The 23,650-nt window shown below is 43.0% G+C and overlaps 1 protein-coding gene across 1 annotated transcript in view; it reads left to right on the forward strand.

Moving 5' to 3' along the window:
• The first annotated feature begins 849 nt into the window (after positions 1-849).
• Positions 850-23,650, forward strand: part of LOC126260051 (facilitated trehalose transporter Tret1-like) — an 82,366-nt gene continuing 59,565 nt past the window's right edge. The window contains exons 1-2 of the mRNA XM_049957240.1: positions 850-920; positions 11,618-11,934. Of these exons, the coding sequence (XP_049813197.1) occupies positions 875-920; positions 11,618-11,934 (363 nt within the window). The 5' untranslated portion in view covers positions 850-874. The remainder of the gene's footprint in view (positions 921-11,617; positions 11,935-23,650) is intronic.

Below are 23,650 nucleotides of genomic sequence, written 5' to 3' on the forward strand. Positions count from 1 at the left end.
GTAGCTTAAATCGGCCGCGGTCCATTAGTACATGTCGGACCCGCGTGTCGCCACTGGCAGTGATCGCAGACCGAGCGCCACCACACGGCAGGTCTCGAGAGACGTACTAGCACTCGCCCCAGTTGTACGACGACATTGCTAGCGACTACACTGATCGAAGCCTTTCTCTCATTTGCCGAGAGACAGAATAGCCTTCAGCTAAGTTAATGGCTACGACCTAGCAAGGCACCATTTGTACCATTGCATGTATCTCAAGATAGTCTCACTTGTATCATCAAGAATGCTGCATACCAAAGGACGATATAAAAGTTAAGTGTTCTAGTAGCTACGTTCTTTTCTTTATCACATTCATTACGAATCCTGTTCCAGACTTCGCGCCAGTCGGCGTGTGTGTACGTGTGCCCTCTCGGCTACCCGTCACTGTGGACTGGATGCCTTGTCAGTCCACTACAATTAGAGTTTTCAGTTCATATCAAAGTGGGATCATGACCAATTGAGAAGTATAACAAAGAGTGTATATGACTTCACAGTTCAGATTTTGATAATTATTTTTCCTGTAGGTTGAAATCATCACATATTCAGATTATATAGGCACGATTGCAGCCTCCATTCGAGCGCTATCACACTGTATCAGAGCTACTGTGTTTCTTTCTTATCACTAAAATTCTCACGCTGAGCCAGATGTGTCCTAGTCATCTTACTCTTCTGGCCCTCCTTCTTCCATTCAAAATGAAGAACAATGAGTGATAACGCGATGCATGACGTAAGGAAACCCACTTGTATCTTGCCTTATCGTCGACTTTAAGTGAAGTAGCGATACAGCTAAACTTAAAAGGTTGTGAAAGGTAAGCCATTATACTGTGCGACGTTCAGAATGCTGCGGTGTCGCGTTCCCCTGCAATTACCAGCTGCCCTAGCAGGTAAGGAAGCTCTCACATGTAGTCATATGCAGGGCGTTCGAACTGATGACCATTTCTATCACAATTCTATACAATACAGTCACTTTTCCACTTAATTTGTGTGCTTGCTCATGTGGTTCGATCCGTGGATGAATATGCTATTAAGCATATTAGTCTACTTTTATTCTCCTCGCCAGTGCCTTCCGCCTCAGTTGTTGGGACTCTATTTCGACTTCCATTCTGGTAAATACCAGAACAGGATTGTAACACGACTGCTTCCAGAAAGTGCGTAATACTGGTTTAAAAGGCTGCCTATTAGTTGCCGTTTTCTACTCTTCATCAATTTTTGGGATGAATTTCTCACTCTGCAATGGAGGATGCACTTTTTCGGAACTTCATAACTGATTAAAACTCTGTGCCAGACCGGGGTACGAATTCATAGCTAATGGTGCCAAAACAATGATTCAGCGTGCCTGGATAGATCCGTAGGTAAGAGGGTAACCCTTGATAGGCTAGATTTTGGGTTGGAATCCTGGCCCGGCCCGCAATTGTAATTTGGCAAGAAGATTTTTCAAAAAATGGTGAAATGTGTGTGAATTCCTAAGGGACCAAACTGCTGAGGTCATAGGTCCCTTGACTTACACACTTCTTTAACTTATTCAGACTTATGCTAAGAACAACACACACACCCATGCCCGAGGGAGGACTCGAACCTCTGGCGGGAAGGGCCGCGCAATCCATGACATGGCGCTTCAAACCACACGGCCACTCCGCGCGCGGCAATAAGAGTAAGATATTGACGTTGTATTCTGACATATCTCCACTTGATTATGCAAACGTAGGTTTCCTCTAACTGAAATGATTTGAAAGGCGAATGGGTTGTTTGAATGACCCTGGAAATCAATCATCCCTCACTTCTATGTCTCGAATAACTTTATCGTCCTCAGAATGAGAAACTCTAATACAGTACTTCATCCATCCTTATTCACCTTCACACTAACGTTTTCAATGATGTAATATGGCATGAAATTCAGGAGCAAATTTTGTTTTCCACGCATTCCCGCCGATAAGTTACAGTACTGCTAGAACGGACTTAAGTTGCATTACGACTTATTTACTCTGATTAGTTAAGTAGTTCTCCTACACTGCAATGAGGAAGGACTGGCTATTAAACTGTGTGACAACCCTCTCGGATGGGGTACTAATACGTCACGCATGAATTTCTAGTGAACGTCACTATATTACTTTGCTTTTTTTTTAATATTCCAAGAGAAAATGCTATACGAGTATTTACCTTGTCATCAGCATCAAGAGGATGGCGTCCAATCAAAATCTTGATTAAAATACATTTCATTCGGATTTTTGGTTATATATGGTTGAAACAATTGGTTGGCTTTTAACTTTAACATCCTTTATTTCGATGTTTTATCATAACAAGATTACTAAGAAGCAGCGCGGACTACACAGCAAAACACAGTTTTAGCAAGGAAGAGAAAGATTTACACGCTCAATTTGTCATAGTGACAGAACACAGTCTATGCGCACAGCATGTAAGTGGCCCGAACGACACAAACTGATATATTAGCTGACAAATCTTGCATTGCCTGGGAACTCATTCTAATTCCACATAAGACTGGTGCCACTATACGGGTACAAATCAGGTTTCATGTAACGGTCATGAGAATTACTTATCTTCAGGAAAGGACATGGTGAGTAGGTGTTAATCAAGAAAAGCTACTCACTGAGTTTCAACGAGGTCTGGCAATACCAAGAGAGGAGACCATAGAGTCTGGCATATGGCGCATCATACTGCATCTGCAGCATCAATCTGAGCAGCAGGTGGCACCACAGTGACACTACGACCTGTTACATATCTGTTACTTCAAGGAGAGCTTGTAGCCACACGGCATGTAGTGTGCATTTCACTGACACCAAACCCCCACCATTTGCCTTTTACAACTACAGCCTGCCCAGTGGACAAACTGAGGGCAGGAGGCAACTCAAGGAGCTCGATAACGCTTTATCATGTTTTGCAGAGAGTATTTTAATACAAACACCTTACAGTTTTAGAAGAAACACAGTTTGCCAAAAACAATGGGCTAGCCATATGAGCAGTTTTCTAATTTCAGAGAACCTCTGATGTGAGGCTAATTGCTGTAAACGAAACTGCGCCATTACTAATTTTGTCAGTGATCTCACAGAGATGGAACTGAAATGGCAGAGATTCCAAGACGTAGAAGGACATTGTGCAGTGTGATTGGCATTTTATATCGACGCACTGTGTTGGTGGGATTTTGTGCGATTGAAGGAACACCGCAGTTGGGTAGCCACGTATGCATTTTCTGCTATTGCTGTCATGTACTGTTTGATGCGAAGAAATAGCCAGTCATAATATTGTGTAAAAATATTTAAAAAATTTATTGCTGGACGTGAAAGACGGTGCATAGGAGTCCATGGCCGGACACGCTATTGAGAGTATGTTTAGATTTGGTCAGTGATGTGGAGCTGTTTTTCTCTTGAGCATATCAGCCACAAATGTTGGAAATGGACAAAAGCATTCATCTTAGCAGACGAGTGTGGTCCAGTGTTGTTGTAACGATGGTGCACCCCTTGGCCTCTACAGCCGCCATTCAGATGGTGGTGGCCTTCTTCAAGGTTGTCGGTGAATAATTATGGTGAACATAATTAGCAGCCCCAGTGCGTTAGGGCATTATCTTCCTCCGTCCTTCGGGAATCAGTAAGATCAACCTTTTTCAGTTTCCGCATTGCTGTGGTGAATTAATTAATTTTTTTTAGTTGCCATATGGTCAACAGTCACTGTTTTCCCTTCGGAACTAACAACATCTGACACTAAAAATTAAACGTATCCTTTACTTATGGTTTGCATACTAAATGTGTAAAGCATTTCACATCCTATTCATGATCTCTGTAAATAGTTATGTTTTTACCCAACACCTATCATTCATATTAAAATAATTTATCCGTCCAAACTTGTACATTAGGGACTGTGTCTAGGACCTTTAATAATCTGCATCATCTATTAAGCGACGCGCACAGTTTGTAACTTAGATCTTAAAAGCGTGACTGGCTCTTAGTTTTCTGCGTCACGGTGACATTGCACATGCAGGAAGTTTCACAATTTTCCTTATAAATGGGATATGCTCGCTCTTCTCCGCCATCTCAGAAAGTTTCTACTATTCTCGTGGTAATGCTGTATGCGGAAATTCTATACATGTATACAGCTTTTCCATGAGAATGCTAGAAATTTTTGGGGATGGCGGAGAGGTGCCATCCTTTCACAGTATCACAGTGATATACATAATTCATGTACGTGATCAATTCTGCTGAAAGAGGTTTCATGAATGAAATTGTATACTAAGAAAAATATGGATCTTTCATACAGTGTTACATCACTCATGATACTGGACTCGAAATCATCAAGATTTAAAGCGTGAATTTTCTCTGACTGGTATCTCTGAATTTTTCTTATATCTTATCAATATGCACATCCATTTCTCGTGAAGCAACTCGAGAGCTCATTAAAGACTTCTTGTCCGCCGGATGGTCGTCTGTATAGTTTGTTGACGTCAGTCGCTGTGCTCTGGTAGACCTTGTGTTTTTTGGTCAAGTATTTTAGAACAGTAAAAACAAGACTTACTAGAAGCTACAGAATGAACTTTTGCCCGAATTTTTCTAGCTAGACGAAGAGTGGGAAATGTCAAATGGCGTTTCAAATTACCCAATATGCGGTGCAGTTTTATTTAAAATGTTTAACTGAAGTCAAGCGCTGTCGGGCTGGGCTAGCACTATGATCTTTTACCATCTGCTCTGGCGACCGCTGTTGGCAATCGCGGTTGACTCAGCCCTTGTGAAGCAAACTGAGCAGCTACTTGATTGACAAATAGCGGCTCCGGTCACGGAAACTGACTTACTGCGCTGACAACATGTCCCTCCATATCCGCATATAGTGACGATGCCTATGAACTAAGGATGACACGGCGGCCAGTCAATACCTTTGGGAGTTCATGAACTGTTGGGGTGGAGTTTAGTTCAAAAAAGCTTCACTAGTGATTTGAGGAAAAACTGAAATATTTTAAGATTACCTGCTAATTGTTACATAAATGAAGTGTCAAAAGTTCATCTCTTCACGGCCTAGGTGTTTTGCACATAAAAAGTTACACTTGACTGATATTTAATGGTGAATAAAAACCCTGAGATGCCGACAGATGTGGCCAACGGGTTGTAGGTACTTCAGTCCGTAACCGCGCTGCTGCTACGATCGCTGGTTCGAATCCTGCCTCGGGCATGGATATGTGTGATGTCCTCAGGTTAGTTATGTTTAAGTAGCTCTAAGTCTAGGGGACTGATGACCTCAGCCGCGCGGTATTAGCCGAGTGGTCTTGGGGCGCTGCAGTCATCGACTGTGCGGCTGGCCCCGTGGAGGTTCTAGTCCTCCCTCGGACATGGGTGTGTGTGTTTGTCTTTAGGATAATTTGGGTTAAGTAGTGTGTAAGCTTAGGGACTGATGACCTTAGCAGTTAAGTCCCATAAGATTTCACACACATTTGAAGATCTGATGACCTCAGATGTTAAGTCCCACAGTGCTTAGAGACATTTTTGAATAAATGAGAAAGGCGGTCATATCTCTCGTAAAATGATTTCTATTAAAGTAAGGACTGAAATAGGTTTGAGAAACATTTGACGCACCTTTCAATTGTGCTCGGAATCACGTGCAGCGAAAGAGGCGCCGATTGACAATTTAAAGCTCAGTGTGTAACTTAGAATCTAAAAATTTTAAAGGATATTAGAGGATATTCATTTCCTCGATTACGAGGGCCGTGTTGCCATGTATGATCTGAAGCATCATTCAATGGCGCGTCAGATGTTTTTCTAAACTATATTGTTCCAATTTTTAGGCGTACCATTTCACAAAACATTTGACCGGTCCTTTTCAAATTTTCTTTTTAGCTTAACTGTTGAAAACTTCATTCGAGCACGTTGTGTATCTGTTTTCTACATGAGCATTTGCCTTTATACACTCTGTCGGTTTCCCTACAGTTCACGTTTTATTTATCATGCAAGAAAAGTGCTTCATTGACATAGGCTATAAGTGTTGGGTTGGCAGAAGAGCCAACACCGTGTTACGAATGGAGGCCGAAATGCACGCGTTTTAGCACAAGCATGCTGGCTTGAGGAGGGAAGAACTATACTGACGTGAGGTCTGGAACATGACAAGGAATTAGAATTCAGAAAGCGGACGGAATTAGTTTGATACTTAACTTTAATCCATTAATGATGAACGTCGCTCTTGACGGTACATGATTCACAATATTGTCTGTTCAGAATTCATTCCAATTACTGAATATGGCGCCTTGCTAGGTCGTAGCAAATGACGTAGGTGAAGGCTATGCTAAACTGTCGTCTCTGCAAATGAGAGTGTTTGTAGACAGTGAACCATCGCTAGCAAAATCGGCTCTACAACTGGGCGAGTGCTAGTGTGTCTTTTTAGACTAGACCTGCTGTGTGACGGTGCTCGGTCTGCAATCACTGATAGTGGCGACACGCGGGTCCGACGGATACTAACGGACCGCGGCCGATTTAAAGGCTACCACCTAGCAAGTATAGTGTCTGGCGCTGACACCACATTCCTCCCCCGCAAATCGGCGGACGGTTGTGGTATAAGGCCTCCGCCCGCCGTGGGGAGGACCGCATGTTGACGTATGCGACGAGTTGGGAAGCCTAACAACAGGCGAGGCTGTGCCACCTGCACCCTGCCATTCGGACCGCGGGGAGCTAGGGAACGCCTGAAAACCTACTACAGGGTGCACGCCAACATGAGGTGTATGCGCCCGTAGAGAGACAGGAGGGGCCGAAGGGTCGACCTCCATCGGGCCGGGGCATCCGACGGGCGAAGACGACTTATGGTCCGGAGCGGGCAAGAGTTCCATGTCGGAGGACAACTGGTCACGGGAAGCGATCGGCGGCGCGTGAACCATGGAGGCACCCAACGGCTGCAGCGACGCGTCCACTGCGGGCGTCGCAGGCGGAAGAACAGGCGGCGGCGGCGGCGCGTCACCATGGGGCAAAATGGAAGGCAGCGTCGGTAACACCTGGGGCTGAGGCGAGCCAGTAGATGGGTCCCCAGGGCGCTGACCGGACGGCACCGTCGCTGAAAGCAGACGGGCAGCGGCAGATCCCGGGCGACGACAGAGGCGCAGCTGATTGAGATGCCGGTGCACCTCACCAGAGGCCCCCAAAACCGGATACATAGCGCGTCCGAGGCAGCGAAGAATGCGCCCTTCGAGCCAACGCCGTGAACCTCGATTGTGGCGGTAGTAGACAACATCGCCTGGGGCAAAGGCAGGTGTCTGCCGCTGCACAGGAACCTGATTCGGTGGATGTAGCAAAGACACCAAGGTTCGATGATGGTAACCGTGGAGCAACTCAGCCGGCGAGCGACCATCTCGGGGCTGAGAGCGATACGAGGACAAAAAGAGTAATAACGCGTCCTCCCGAGAATGCGACTCTTTCAACTTCAACATCTGTGACTTGAAAGTCCTGACCAATCGTTCAGCAGCACCGTTTGACTGTGGCGAAAACGGCGCGGACGTCAGATGTTGAATACCATTGGCCTTGCAGAATGACTGAAATTCTGAGGACGTGAATTGTGGGCCATTGTCGGAAACAATAGTCTGTGGAAGACCTTCAATGCAAAAGATAGCAGATAACGCTTGGATGGTGGCAGATGATGTCGTGGAAGACATTAGGACAACAAAAGGAAAATTACTGAATGAATCTATAACAACCAACCATCGAGCATTCCAGAATGGACCACCAAATCGATGTGTAAGTGTTGCCAAGGGAAAGTGGCTTTTGGCCATGCAAAGAATTTCCGCGGTGGTGCTGATTGTTGTTCGGCACACACCATGCAAGAAGAGCACATATTCGTAATCGCGGCATCGATTCCGAACCAAGTACAGTGCTGACGAGCAAGTTGTTTCGTTCTCACTATACCCCAATGTCCTTGGCGGAGAAGGTTTACGACAGAGGACTGTAACGAACGTGGGACCACAACTCTGGACTGATCATTATCAGAACGCAACAGCAAAACACCACGTCGAACAAAAAGTCTCTCCTAGTGAGCAAAAAATCAGCGAACCAACGGGTCCCCGATCCGTGACTTTGACAAGCGCCATTGCGTAGCAACAAAACGCAGAACGGTAGCAAGGACAGGGTCGGCAGTTGTGGCTGTATCAATCGGAAACGATTCGACCACGTCATCGGTTTCCGAATCAATGAGCGTGCAAGCAACTTCGGAGGAATCGAATGCCCTATCCTCAGCAACAGGCAAACGGGGCAACGCATCGGCGTTTCCGTGCTTAGCAGTGGACCGATACAAGATATCGTAGCGGTACTGCGAGAGGAAAATAGACCAGCGAATGAATTTCTGCGCTGTACGTGGAGGTACAGGCTTGTTCGGATGAAAAAGCGATGTCAGAGGTTTGTGGTCTGTGATTATGGTAAAGTGATGACCATACAAGAAGTCATGAAACTTTGTAACACCAAATACGAGAGCCAATGCTTCTTTCTCGATCTGTCAATAGTGTCTTTGCGCAGACGAGAGCAATTTGGACGCAAAGGTAATAAGGTGATCGTGCGAGCCATCTTTGTGCGCAAGCACAGCACCGATCCCGAAATCCAATGCATCCACCATCAACAAAAGAGGCTTCTGGGGATCGAATGGCTTAAGGCAAGTATTGGAAAGCAACGCCGATTTCAACCGGCGAAAGGCGTGTTCACATTCCGTCGTCCAGACGAATGGAACACCTTTACGGCGTAAGCGATGAAGCGGAGCTGAAATGGAAGAGGCATGCGGCACATATCTGTGATAATAATTGACTTTTCCCAGCACACTCTGTAACTGCTTCAAATTCTGCGGTGAAGGCAATGCTTGTATGGCATGGAGGTGCGTGGGACTGGGATGTATGCCTTGGGCATTGAGTACATGTCCCAGGTATGGCAAGTCACGAGCAAAACACACATTTGTCCTTCCGTGAGCGAAGACCATTTTGTCGCAAGACCTGAAATAATGTTCTGAGATTGGCTAAATGTTCTTCTTCCGTCTTTCCGGAGATCACAATATCGTCCAGATAGTTTGCTGCAGCAGGGATCGACGCACAAACAGTTTGTAGATGTTGCTGAAACAATGCAGGGGCGGATGCTCACCCGAGTGGCAGTCGTTTGAATCGATACAAACCAAGATGCGTGTTAACCACCAAAACGCACTGGGATTCTTCGTCCACCAGTATTTGCAAGTACGCAACTGCTAGGTCCAACTTCGAAAAATATTTGCCCGGGCACAGTTTGTCAAAAAGATCTTCCAGGCGGGGTAAAGGAAAAGTTGCAATCACTAGTTGTGGATTCACTGTTGCCTTGAAGTCCACACAAAGTCTCAATTTTCCCAAAAGTTTTGGCAAAATTACTACGGGTGATGCCCAGAGAGAAGCCTGCACACGTTCAATTGCACCTTGTGATTCCAAATCGTGACATGTTTTTGCGACCTCATCACGCAATGCGTGGAGAACATTGCGCGCTCTGAAAAATTTCGGTTGCGCGTTTACTTTCAGTTCCAAATGTGCTTTATAGTTCTTAGCGCAACCGAGGCTCGGTGCAAAAATGTCTGCAAATTCTGCACATAGACGAGAAAAACTGACTGAAGGTACAGTCTGGTTCACTGATAGGACCTGATTTACGATAGACAAGTTAAACAACTGAAATAAATCGAAACCAAACAAGTTCACTGCAGAAGAAGAACGAAGGACGTAAAATGACACAAGTTTTGTTTGTCCTTTGTATGTTGCAAGAAGGCTGCACTGTCTTAACACAGGGAGCTCTTGACCCGAATAGATAGTTAACATTTGCGGCAAGTCTACAAAAAGTTTATTGTCCTGCTGACGACAAGAGCGACTGTCTCATGCAACGTGAACTGACACTGGTATAAAATCACTTGTGACTTGACGGGAGTTCCGGCGATGTCGACCACACTATTTGTGGGATGAACACAGTCACTGTTAGAGAGAGTGGCACTGGGCGGAGTGGAATGAACGACATGAATTTCTATGGGCAAAGTTTCGCGAGCCTGAGTATCCTTGGTTCGATTCCTATTCCGGCGCGAAGCAAAGGGCCTGGAATGGTTAGGAGTTTCCGATCCGAGCTTTTTCTGGCAAACACTCTGAACATGTCCTTTATTATTACAGTAAAAGCAAATGGATTGGCGTGACGGGCAATTCTCACGCGAATGTTTAGTAACTCACCGCGGGCATGATTTGAGCACTGCATTTACTTGCCAGCGCGGCACATGTGGCTGAGAGCCTGGCGGTAGCGGCGCGCCCGGGCGCGAGGGCTGTTTACTGCTCCGTGCAGCTCGCCCGGCGGGCCGGTTAACCTGACACACGGCTGGCGAAGTTTCCAATTATTCCTGAGCAAAGTCAAGTGTGTCCTGCCGATCCAATATGTCCATCACGTGTTGAAGGGAAGGATTGACTAGTTTCAAAATCTGTTCCCTTATACGAACATCAGAAACGTTCTGTGCAATTGCATCACGTACCATAGTATCTGAATAAGGGAGTCCACATTGACACTCAAAAGCACAATCCCTAGTAAGGCCTTGCAATGTTGCAACCCACTCCCAATTAGTCTGACCTGCCATACGCTTTGTACGAAAGAAGGTATACTGTTTCGCAACTACATTGACTGATTGTTTGAAATATGCATCTAATGCAGACAAAATTTCTTCGTAGGACAGAGTTGCTACGTCGCGTCCGGGAAATAATTTGACTATCACACGGTAGGTCTGCACATCGACGGACGACAAAAGAAAAGGCTGCCACTCGTTACCTTGAATTCTGTAGGCGGCGATATGGAATCCAAATTGGTGTGACCACTCCGTCCAGCTTTCCAGTGCAGCATCAAAAGGTCTGTAAGCGATAACATTCGGACAGTATATCTGAGGTGAAGCCATTACAGAATTAAATCAGGGCAGTATGGTAAAGAGCACTGTGTTTACTCGTCGCCAATGTTGGGTTGGCAGAAGAGCCGACACCATGTTACGAATGGAGGCCGAAATGCACGCCTTTCAGCTCACGCAGGCTGGTGTGAGGTCTGGAACATGACAAGGAATTAGAATTCAGAAAGTGGACGGAATTAGTTTGATACTTAACTTTAATCCATTAATGATGAACGTCGCTGTTGACGGTTCATGATTCATAATATTATCTGTTCAGGATACATAGTAACTGAATATGGCGCCTTGCTAGGTCGTAGCAAATGACGTAGGTGAAGGCTATGCTAAACTGTCGTCTCTGCAAATGAGAGTGTTTGTAGGCAGTGAACCATCGCTAGCAAAGTCGGCTGTACAATTGGGCGAGTGCTAGTGAGTCTTTCTAGACTAGATCTGGCGTGTGGCGGCGCTCGGTCTGCAATCACTGATAGTGGCGACACGCGGGTCCGACGTATACTAACGGACCGCGGCCGATTTAAAGGCTACCACCTAGCAAGTGTGGTGTCTGGCGGTGACACCACAATAAGTTCCCTTCATCACTACTTATTCTTAGGGTACTGTAATCGATAACAGTCGACCATCTCGAGACGGGTAAATTTATGAGGATAGGAAGTGATTTCTGTGAAGTACGGTCAAGTGTGTGTGTGTGTGTGTGCAGCGTCGCTGGTGTACCTGGTGGCCGGCGTGTCCGTCGGCTGGAGCTCGCCGCTGGTGCCGCGGCTGCAGCAGAACACATCGCACATCGTCATCACGGCGGAGGAGGGCTCGTGGCTGGCGTCGACCGGCGCGCTGGTGGCGGCGCCGCCGTCGCTGCTGGCCGGCGTGCTGGTGGACGTGGTGGGCCGCAGAAGGATGCTGCTCGCCTGCGCCCTGCCCTTCCTCGTCACCGCCGTCTGGCAGCGCTTCGCCTCCTCCTTCTGGGAGCTGCTCGCCAGCAACATCCTCTCCGGCGTTGCGGTCGGCTTCATCGTCCCCGTGAGTACAAAACACACACTCATCCTACCAATGTCATCCGTTTGATTTCATTAGTGACGTCGTCATAATGGTGGACATAAACCCCTCGTCGAAATCCAACATCGTTAATGTGGTGCGAGTACTGTAAGACCTTCGGTACAAAAACCATAAGATTATTTGACTTGTCGCTCTAACGAAGTAGGCGAGTGTCAGCAATATACGAGGGCTGTCCAGACAGTAAGTTACGATTGATCGCGAAATGAAAATCACAGTGAAAATCAGAAATGTTTCATTTGTAACAGTTAGCTACACCTTTCAGCTACTTCTCTACGTAGTCGCCGTTCTGACTCAGACATTCGTCGTAGCTTTGTACCAACTTTCCAATACCGTCATCATAGAAGGCAGCCGCCAGTGCTTTCCGCCAATTCTCTACGCTGGCCTAAAGCTCGTTGTCTGTGCCAAAATGTTGTCTTCATAGCCAGCGGTTCGTTTGAGCCGAGATGAAACTCAGTGGGAGACAATTATGGGCTGTATTGTGGGTAACCAAACATTTCCAATTGAAACGATGCAGGAACATCTTCATTGCCCCTGCAGAATGAGGCTGAGAATTGTCTTGAAGAAGAAACCGCACGACAGTTATGTAATGTTGGTTGCATAGCTTCAGGGGAAAATTCTCACCAGGCCCTCGTACTTGGTGGGAGACACTCTTTTCTATAACATCTTTACGCGGTCACTAAGAGCTCAGGAATGAAAAGAGTGACATAATTCTACCTAGAGTCATACTAGAGACACTGCCCAACACATCTTTGCAAAGCTTTATCGGATTTTCATAGTCGTTTCCATTTTGCGACCGATCGTAACTTACTTTCTGGACAGCCCTCGTATCTCGTGGTCTTATCGTGGCGTGTTTATCTTCTGCCGTTAGGTCAGACGATAGAAATGCCACTTGCACGCTTAGAGTAGCAGATTGACGGTGACCAGCTTCAAACAGAACTTGATTAATTTTCACACACATTTATTAAAATAATGACCAGCATAAACATTACTTAACTTAGTTCTGGATGCTATTTACAATTGACAATCTGAAGTTCCCATGGTCTTGGTACGTTAATCTTATTCTCACATATCTCTGATACTTGAAAAAGTGTCTATACATTTATCTTCATGGCTATGTACAGGAATATGGTAATCTTATTAGGCGCAGACTGAAACTTGACTGCAGACTAATGCAAACTGACTAATCGGAGGACAGTACACTCGTTATAATACCTCGCGCGTTCAGGTATCACTGTGCGAGTGTGATCCGCGAGGAGAAAAGGTTCTACGTTAGCAGCAATCTCATTGGCTGCGTTACATATTAATACGCGGATCGGCAGAAGCAGCATTTGGTCCGTCTCTAAGGCAGCGCAATCTCGTAGTGCGGAGACGGACGAGCGCTACGCCTGCGCTGTTGTGCTTAGTGGGAGGCGCTCTAGTGGGAAAGTTGTGTACGCGCAGACTACGCGGAACTATGTACACAACAGTTAACAAATATGTTTGAGAATGTCGCGCGCAAGTTCACTGTTTAGCGGGGGAGGACTTAGTGCTTTGACGCGTCCGACCATCCTGATTTAGGTTTTCCGTGATTTCCCCAAATCGCTCCAGGCAAATGCTGGGATGGTTCCTTTGAAAGAGCACGGCCGTCTTCCTTCCCCGTCCTTCCCTAATCCGATGAGACCGCTGACCTCGCTGTTTGGTATCTTCCCCAAAAACAACCCAACCCAACTTTGTACTTGATTCCTCTTTGAGCTAGGAACATGGGGAAAAAAGTTTGCCGTTTAGCCTGGACCAACGACTGTTTGTATACCCATTCGAACATCTCTCTTATTGTAGGGGTGTTACAATATAGTAAGCAAGGTCGGAAGAGGAACAGGAGCCGGCACCAAGGCAGATTATGAGAATCGATTAATTCCTTTTGCAGAAGATCTTAATTGTTCTGAAATTAATGCTCAACTAATGGCATCATTTGTACGCAGACCGTTCGAATTTTACGTGCAAATACACGGAAAAAACACGTTTTTCTATGAGCTTTACAAAGCACACCACTTCTGCACATCTAACTTGTAAGAATCGGTTCAAACTTTGCACTGAGACAAAAGAAACTCGTAACAAAATTTTTGTATCCAATTACCTTTACTCATTACCGAGATACGATGGTTTAAAGGTGAGATAAATCTAGCACGTCAAAATAATTCTTATAGACCTGAGTGCGTGCTGTGGCCCCCAAAGTGGTTTAAATTGGTTCAAATAAATATAAAATGCATGCTAATTATGAAAAAGAAAACTGTTTCATTCGGATTTTGCACACAGAAAACATATCTTTCTGCGAGTTTCTTTAGTGCGCCACTTCTAAATTTCAGACTTGTGTGTATCGGTTCAAATTTTTTAAGAATGAAGGTAAATACGTGTAGTTATCGATCTTCCTGTTGTTTTGTGATACTCTTATCCGTTGCTACGATATAAGCAACATGGTTCGAAAGACAATAAATAACCTATATCGGATCAGTCGTCCCCCGAGTCAACAGAAATCTACCTTGGTTACCGAGCTATGGCTGTCGTATGTCAAAGTTATGATACAGTGAAAGGTGGGAAGCAGAATGAAAAATGCTCGTGTCATAGCACAAAAAACGCGAATAGGTGCTAGGCCGAGCTATGGATTAAAAAGAAAGGAACTAACATTACGGGTTACCTGGCAGCTTCAAGGATATTTGTACAGGGTATACATAAAGTCCGCGAACACATTCAATTATTTATTGCACAAGAACCTAACATTGTACACATATCATAAATGTCATTTTGAAGAGGAACCCATAGAGCTGTTTTCTTGTATACCGGCACTGGTGCACGTACCTCCTGTAGCCCGGTGATGTAGCAGAGCTCCGGGAGAGAAAACGGGAAGCGACTGTCACAGTCGACGATGCCATTCAAAATATGGCTCCAAGCACTATGGGACTTAACATCTAAGGCCATCAATCCCTTAGCACTTAGAACTACTTAAACTTTCCCCTTCAAATTCAGAAAAGGGAGCACAGCACGATTCTCAGCTTCACCAACGTGCTGCGCTATTTTGTCTTGGTTGCTCTAGTGGTGTGACATGCTACTGTAAACCAGGTTTTCTGTGTGAACCAGAAGCAAAAACATGTACCTCAAAAAAGGTACATTACATGAATTTATTTTTTATAGATTATAGCTAAAACCTTATGCTTACTTATCGTAGGAACACTAGCAATGTCGCTGCTCTGCAAGAAAGCTTTAATTTTCCGCGGACGGTGAAATACGGCGTAGATGCACTTATTTATAGATTTCCAGAAGGCTCTCGACATCGTTCATCACAAGCGCTTCTAACCAGACTGCGTGCCTATGGAGTAACGCCTCAGTTGTGCGACTGGATTCGTGATTTCCTGTCAGAAAGGTCACAGTTCGTAGTAATAGGCGGAAAGTTATCGAGTAAAATAGAAGTAATATCCGGTGTTCCCCAAGGAAGTGATACAGGCCCTCTGTTGTTCCCTATATGCATTAACGACATAGGAGACAATCTGAGTAGCCGTCTTAGATTGTTTGTAGATGATGCTGTCATTTACCGACTTGTTAAGTCCTCAGATGACGAAAACGAATTGCAAAATGATTTAGATAAGATATCTGTATGGTGCGAAAAGTGGCAATTGACGCTGAATAAAGAAAAGTATGAAGTTATTCACATGAGTATTAAAGGAAATTCGCTAAATTTTGATTACGCGTTAAGTCACACAAATCTGAAGGCTGTAAATTCAACTAAATACTTGGGGATTACAGATGGAACGATCACATGGATAATGTTGTGGGTAGAGCAAACCTAAGACTGCGATTCACTAGCAGAACACTTAGAAGGTGCTACAGGTCTACTAAAGAGACTGCTTACATCACGCTGGTCCACCCTATTCTGGAGTATTGCTGTGCGGTGTGGGATCCGAATCAGGTGGGCTGACGGATGACATCGAAAAAGTTCAAAGAAGGACAGCTTATTTTGTATTATCGCGAAATAGGGAAGATAGTGCCACAGACATGATACGTGGAGTGGCAATCACTAATGTATAGCCGTGTTTCGTTGCGACGGGATCTTCTCATGAGATTTCAATCACCAGTTTTCTCCTCCAATTGCGAAAAAATTCTGTTGGCACCCACCTACATAGGGAGAAATGATCATCACGATAAAATAAGAGAAATCTGGGCTCGCACAGGAAAATTTAAGTGCTCTTTTTTTCCCACGCCGTTCGAGAATGGAACGGTAGAGAGACAGCTTGGAGGTGGTTCATTGAACCCTCTGCTAGGAACTTCATTATGAATAGCAGAGTAATCACGTAGATGTAGATGTAGATTACTACAGTTTTGTGTCCGGTTGTCAGCACAGTCACAAATGTTTCGTGAAAGTGTGTCACTGTTAGCACTTTGACTCTAAAGAATCTGCTATTACAGTGAGAGAGTAAGTGTTTAATGTAAGCTGACAACGGAGGAAGATGCCACAAAGGGAATACCTATATTGTTTACAGTAAGCTGAGATGCACGTTGAGAGAGGTGACCGTAAAATTGATTTGTTTTCGAGAAAAACAAAAATGTAACGCAATGACGAGAAGAAAATAATTAAACAAATTTGGCACATTTTGTATTATTTTACCAATACACTCTAACATAAACTGTAGATAATACAACTGGAGTGGCATTCATGTTTGCACTGTACAAACTGCGAGGTTTTTTAACTTAATTCCTTCTCTCATTATTAATGAAATTCTCCAACAGCCGTGCAACTAAGAAGTTATTTTATTTTATTTTGACGACAACCAGTTTCGGCAACCACAATGCCATCTTCAGGGCCCATACGCATCTCAAAAAATAAACAATAATGCCATACAGTGCCATATATCCCTGGGTTTCGTGAATTCAGTCCGTTTCACAAGTTCTTCACTCGAAGACTTTGAGTTGCTATCAAGTCTTCGAGTGAAGCACTTGTGAAACGGTTTGAACCAACAGATATATGACACTTAATTTCATTAATATTGTCAATTACTTAACCAGCTGATGTTCCCGGTCCATGACGGATTAACAGAGATTTCGAGTTGCTTTCGAGTGGATGTTAGATATTACATGTCGTACAAAAAAATGGATATTTCAAATAATACATAGCAGACTACGGTTTTGTTTATTTGTCCTTTACATATATTGTTTAATACTCCACTGTAAACCAAACTGAGGTTAATTCTAGACGGAAAGTTCTAATAATGTGTCATGTTTTCCTTATAGATGCAAGACCTGGTATGAATCAGCGAGAACATTGTGACTGGGAAAGATAGGTCCTCTTATGTTTGAATGAAACATCATGTCATTTGCATGCATTAAGGTTGTGCAACTGGTACAACCTAACTGGTGATGGTTAGAAGCAAAATTACTGCAGATGATTTAAGAATCTAGTTACGATTTTCACAGACGTCTTATTCCATGCGAAAGTGAAAGACACAATCGAAGATAGCCCAGAGCTTGCTATAGATTCAGTCAACTGCTTACTTCACTTGGTCCATCGAGAAAGGCCAGACATCTGATATAAAGGACGTTGGTCAAACCAGTGGCATTTCACGCATACAAGAGCCATTAGTACCTGTGAAAGAGAACTGTAATATTGTTTGTGAATGGATATTCTTGAAGCGATAGAAGGCCCAGCACAATGCACGGGCACTGGAAAGTGATGTATATGGTACAACTGCGGACTGGATTATACACGCAGCAGCTCAATCACTGGAGTTATGGGATACGTCTCGAGTGAACACGTCACGCTGTTCGAACTGTTTCCTAACAGTAGTTGTAAACCTGCTAGAGTCTATACACAGCTGACACAGGGGTGGCTCACAAGAAAAATGAGGGCAGCTCTACCAGGTTTGTTACAAACATGCAAACATGACGATTTGCTGCAGGGAGTGGAAGACAATCCTGCGAAGATGTAGATGGGTGAAGTTTTTTAGAGCGTATTGCAGTATTATGTATTTATTTATTTATTGCTTGCTGGCCTGACCTGACTAAAGGGTTAAGGTCCTTTCTTAAATCGACCAACAAGAACATATACAAGAAATATTGCCTTATAATCAAATTAATAACAATGATAACATAATAGATGAATTAAGAATGATTTTAATTAGTTATTAAATAACGAACTCAATACTAATAATTTGCATTATTGGTAAACAGAAATAAATTGCCATAGTAATCATAAATGTAACAATAATAATAGTAATAAAATAATGAAGGTATTAAGAATGACATTGATTAGTTTAGCACGTTTGAAGCCTTCTTTGGTATTAGAACAATGGAAGGGATAATGAAAGAGGAAAGGACTGAAGTGGAAGTAACAATGCCTGACATGACAGATGAGAATTTCAGTAGGGAACTCTGTAGACAAGTAGGGATCAAAGTGGTGAGGGATGGATGTTTGACGAGAGTGGGTGCAAGAAGAAATAGCTATTGTGATATTAGGTGGTCCATTAGTTCTGTTTTGAAATTTGAATGAATTTTAATTTCTCTAATATTTTGAAGAAGGTTGTTCCAAATTCGGGTTCTTGACACATAAAATAATTTAGTGAACATGGCAGTGTTGTGTAGTGGTTCCTAGTGGATTTTGCTTTGTTGAGAGGGAGTATTATTATGGTGAGAAGATCAAACAGGAAAAAATTGCTGTTATGTACCTTACATTGTATACATGTTCATTAGCTAGCTATGAACCTTCAACAGCTCGTCGTCAGACTTCTTATTTGTTTATGCAGCCTGGCAATATTAGGTTTACCAGCCGTCTCTTGCACCAGACCAGCAATTCTGCATATGTACATGAGGTTCATTAGATAAGCATCAATTGCATTTAGTATACAACATTATAAAACATTTTTAATTGCTACAGAACAGAAAGAGAGACAAAATGAGGAGAGTTTACATGATTTGCGAGCACAGCAATAGAGAAAATTTACAGAGATTTAGTTTAAACTATGACGGGTAGCAGCAGTTATCATGACAGAAAAAAAGCACTTCTTCAGGCAACAAGTGGCCCATCGGGACCATCCAACCGCCGTGTCATCCTCAGATGAGGATGCGGATAGGAGGGGCGTATGGTCAGCACACCACTCTCCCGCTCGTTACGATGGTTTTCTGTGACCAGAGCCGCTACTATTCGGTCGAATAGCTCATCAGTTGGCATCACGAGGCTGAGTGCACCCCGGAAAACGGCAACAGCTCATGGCGGCCGGGATGGTCGCCCATCCAATTGGCGGCCACACCCGACAGCGCTTAACTTCGATGATCTGACGGAAACCGGTGTATCCACTGCGGCAAGGCCGTTGCCAGCATGAGAGAAAGGCCGGAAAGGAAAGAGAGGGAGACTGAGGAACTTTATAAAACACATTACGACGATAGGAGAAAAGAAAGTGACGTGGCTGACAGCGACATAAAAATCGCAAGCAACGTAATTGAGAGACTATGGGAGCTCTTGGTTTACTGTTTGACAGAGGGAAAACTGACTACACGCGTTAATTTTTGGGGGAAACGTTACAGCTGGAATTGTTTCGTCTTAGTAAAAGAGACAGAGAGTTCAAGTGTGCGCGGGGTACAGAGTATCTGGCCCCAAAGATGGACTGCAGCACTAGAGAAAGAGTTTGCGAATGCTTTTATTTTATGCGTGGGCACCCGCATGTGGCGATAGTATTTTCTACCCAGTTGAGGCGCTCATCGAAACTTATATCCAAGTTTTTTACTGCTCTCTGCACAGTATTCTAATACAGTCGAGAAGACGGCAACTGTTTGTGGAACTCATAACTTATTGATTTACGATGGGGTATTAACATTACTCGGAACTCTTCAGCATTCAGTTACGGTCAAAGATTCTGTGGCCATCTTACTACTGAAGAAAGATTATCGTTCACGTTGGAACGTCCCTTAGAAAAATATGAATGATGGTGCTGGAAAACTTCTACGTCATTTGATTTTCAAAAAGCTCAGAAACTGAACATACTGAGACATTTCTCTCTTTACTTATTCTGATCATCACCAAACTGACATACAACATTTTTAGCGTAATCCAATATGACTTTCAATAAGTCCTACAAAAGAATTGCCCCGACTAACAATAACCTATACCTTACATGAATCACTTACCTCATAAAAATCTTCGTTATTCTAACTACTACAATACAGCGAGCGCCAATACTGCCAACTAAATAAAAGATTCTAATATAAGATATATATAATATGATATAATATAATATAATATAAATATAAGATTTTAACTACTGAAGGCACTAACTACTAATATGCATAGTTAGCATATACACAGGGTGTTACAAAAAGGTACGGCCAAACTTTCAGGAAACATTCCTCAAACACAAATAAAGAGAAGATGTTATGTGGAAATGTGTCCGGAAACGCTTAATTTCCATGTTAGAGCTCACTTTAGTTTCGTCACTATGTACCGCACTTCCTCGATTCACCGCCATGATTTCATATGGGATACTCTACCTGCGCTGCTAGAACATGTGCCTTTTACAAGTACGACACAACATGTGGTTCATGCACCATGGAGCTCCTGCACATTTCAGTCGAAGTGTTCGTACGCTTCTCAACAACAGATTCGGTGATCGATGGATTGGTAGAGGCGGACCAATTCCATGCCCTCCACGATCTCCTGACCTCAACCCTCTTGACTTTCATTTATGGTGGCATTTGAAAGCTCTTGTCTACGCAACCCCGGTACCAAATGTAGAGACTCTTTATGCTCGTATTGTGGACGGCTGTGATACAATACGCCATTCTCCAGGGCTGCATCAGCGCATCAGGGATTCCATGCGACGGAGGGTGGATGCATGTATCCTCGCTAACGGAGGACATTTTGAACATTTCCAGTAACAAAGTGTTTGAAGTCACGCTGGTACGTTCTGTTGCTGTGTGTTTCCATTCCATGATTAATGTGATTTGAAGAGAAGTAATAAAATGAGCTCTAACATGGAAATTAAGCATTTCCGGACACATGTCCACATAACATATTTTCTTTCTTTGTGTGTGAGGAATGCTTCCTGAAAGTTTGGCCGTACCTTTTTGTAGCACTCATTACATCCATTGACATCCATCTTTACAAATTTCCTTTTTCTGGCGGATACACGTCCAGATCGTCCGCTTATAGTAATTTTTCAAAACTCTGGCATCTCTCTCTTCACATACACTACTGCTGGCAGCTCACGTCCAACTGCGCAACGCTAAACGCTGTTCACATCCAACTGACCAACACTACACAAGCGAATATTCGAACAATGTGTCTAACCAGCCACAGACTGCACACAGCGCACTCAGCGATTTTCATACAGAGCACTACGTGGCGTTACCGACATAAAAACCTGAACAACCTACTTACACAGCACCCATGCTCCCAACAAAAAATTTTACAAATTGTTTTGAGCAGTGGACAATACTGATTTGCTGATTTTTTTTGTATTGACACTAATAAATACATCAAATGCACACAATTATTGATACACTGTTGGTCAAAAGCAAAAATTTCCTCACATTCCATAAAGACGGTCCTGATCATTCATCACAGTAGCACAAAGTATGTGAGTAAAAGAAAATGCCACGGAAGTTTTAGATTTCCATGCAGTCTTGAAGAAGTAGTGTTGTCCTTCCAGTGGAAAGAGAGTGCTGACTTTTGATATGCAGACACGTAAGAGGCCAAAACAGAGCAAACCCACAGCAGAGTCAGTCGAAGTTTTGAAGAATGTTGGTGTGTAGGTCATCACAAAGCAGACCCACAGTATTTCTGGTAGAGATAATGACACTGGTGGGCCACCAAAGGTGCAGACCCACTGTAGTCTTTGTAGAGATGGCTAGCAGCCATCCGTTGCATCTGTGTGGGTGCACAATCATCATCGAAGAGTCTAGCTGATAATATAGCAAGTCCATGAACCACCATTTGCGCACTCACAAACTTTTTAGAATGTCCTTAAAACCAGCAGTGCTGTTAATCAGTCCTTGTTGAATTATAAAAACATGTGTCAGCACTAAGAGTCCATTTTATTATTTTTAATTTTTTTTTAAATTTTTCACACATTGTGCATATACTATGACCAACAGAAACATGTGCAGTGAAATGAAACTTAATTTGAAGAACTGGTGTCTATACAACTACAAATTTACCACATGAGAATACAGTTACAAAGGTACAAAATAAATCATTAATGAACATAATAATACATATAACATTTGTAGTAATACAGGCTTTACAAAGGAATAGAAATAAGCATATACAACAATGTTACAGGAATATGACATAAGTAAATAAATAAATAAATAAATGAGAATAGCTTTTGAAACATTAACTTCACACATGAGCAATAAAACAGAAGAGAATAAATAATGTCTGAACATCTTTTAAAAGTAAATAACATATTATTAATGCATATTATATTTGAGGATAACAGTATTCCTCATCATAGTGAATGTATTAGAAAATTCCACAATATAACTCTTATCAGATAAACGCATATGGACAGGAAGAACTGAAATACACAATGGTACACAAACACATAGCAGAATAACACAAACGGAAAGGACAGGGTTTATTTTCAGTGTAACATTTGGTACTACAGTCCAACCAAAAACTTCATTCCAGAGATCTTTCATCTTATCTCAACATTTGTTCCCACAAAAAAAAAAAAAAAAAAAAATCCTCTCCAAGCATGCTTTCTGCATTTATATGTTCACATATTTCTTACCTCATTATTTAATTACCATTATCTTACCTCATCATATCTTTCGAAGAAAATACTACCTAAACCTGTTGTCCGTAAACCCTACTTTTTTGTTATACCCTCTTTCAAAATAATTATTCTTCATTGTACAGTACTTTTTTGGCCAACCTATCTATCTCAATGCATGCTTTCCCTATTTTACATTGTTAGTTTCTTATATAGTATCCTCCCTCTTAAGCTAACTTAAGTCTACTGAGCTCAGATACATATACTAGAGAATGAAGTAATGCAGCAGCGCAAAACAATTAACACAAACAGCAATGACAAAAAATGCAAATTGGTAAAGGAAGCAGCAATATATCTAATTTAGTAAATCAAATGCAACATTACAACTAATATAAGCAATGTGTAGCAACAAGAAAAATAAATCAGTAGTGAAATTGGCTTAATACAACATAAAATTCAGTAGCACAATGCCTGACAAACAGCAGCAGCAAAAGCAATAACTTATACGTAAACATGACAAAGCTCAAGCAGAAATAATGTTGCAGTAAAGACATGAAATGTATAATACTTATGTCACATCTTAACACTAGAGTGGTGCATCCACAATAACTTACTCTACCAAACAAGTTACCATGTTGAAAAATTTATGTATACAATTCCTGTTAAGGGGAAATGTCTATTTGTGCTCCCTTTTTTAATAAAGTAGATCATAAAATTATTATTTAATGCATCTGTAGACAGAAAACATTTATATTAGTACAGCTATTAAATTTTATTTTAACCAATGCTGCAGTACAGCTAGAAACTAGATATTAAACAAAATGAGCAAATATATACATACAGCAAGGCATGAAATGTCAATCACTAGCCACATGGTATTTCATAAGGCAGCAAAAAATCTCTCAACCAGGAAGACAGCAGTCACAATCAGGTGTGTAGACATAAGATAT

Source organism: Schistocerca nitens, chromosome 5, assembly GCF_023898315.1.
Source record: "Schistocerca nitens isolate TAMUIC-IGC-003100 chromosome 5, iqSchNite1.1, whole genome shotgun sequence".
Classification (NCBI taxonomy): domain Eukaryota; kingdom Metazoa; phylum Arthropoda; class Insecta; order Orthoptera; family Acrididae; genus Schistocerca; species Schistocerca nitens.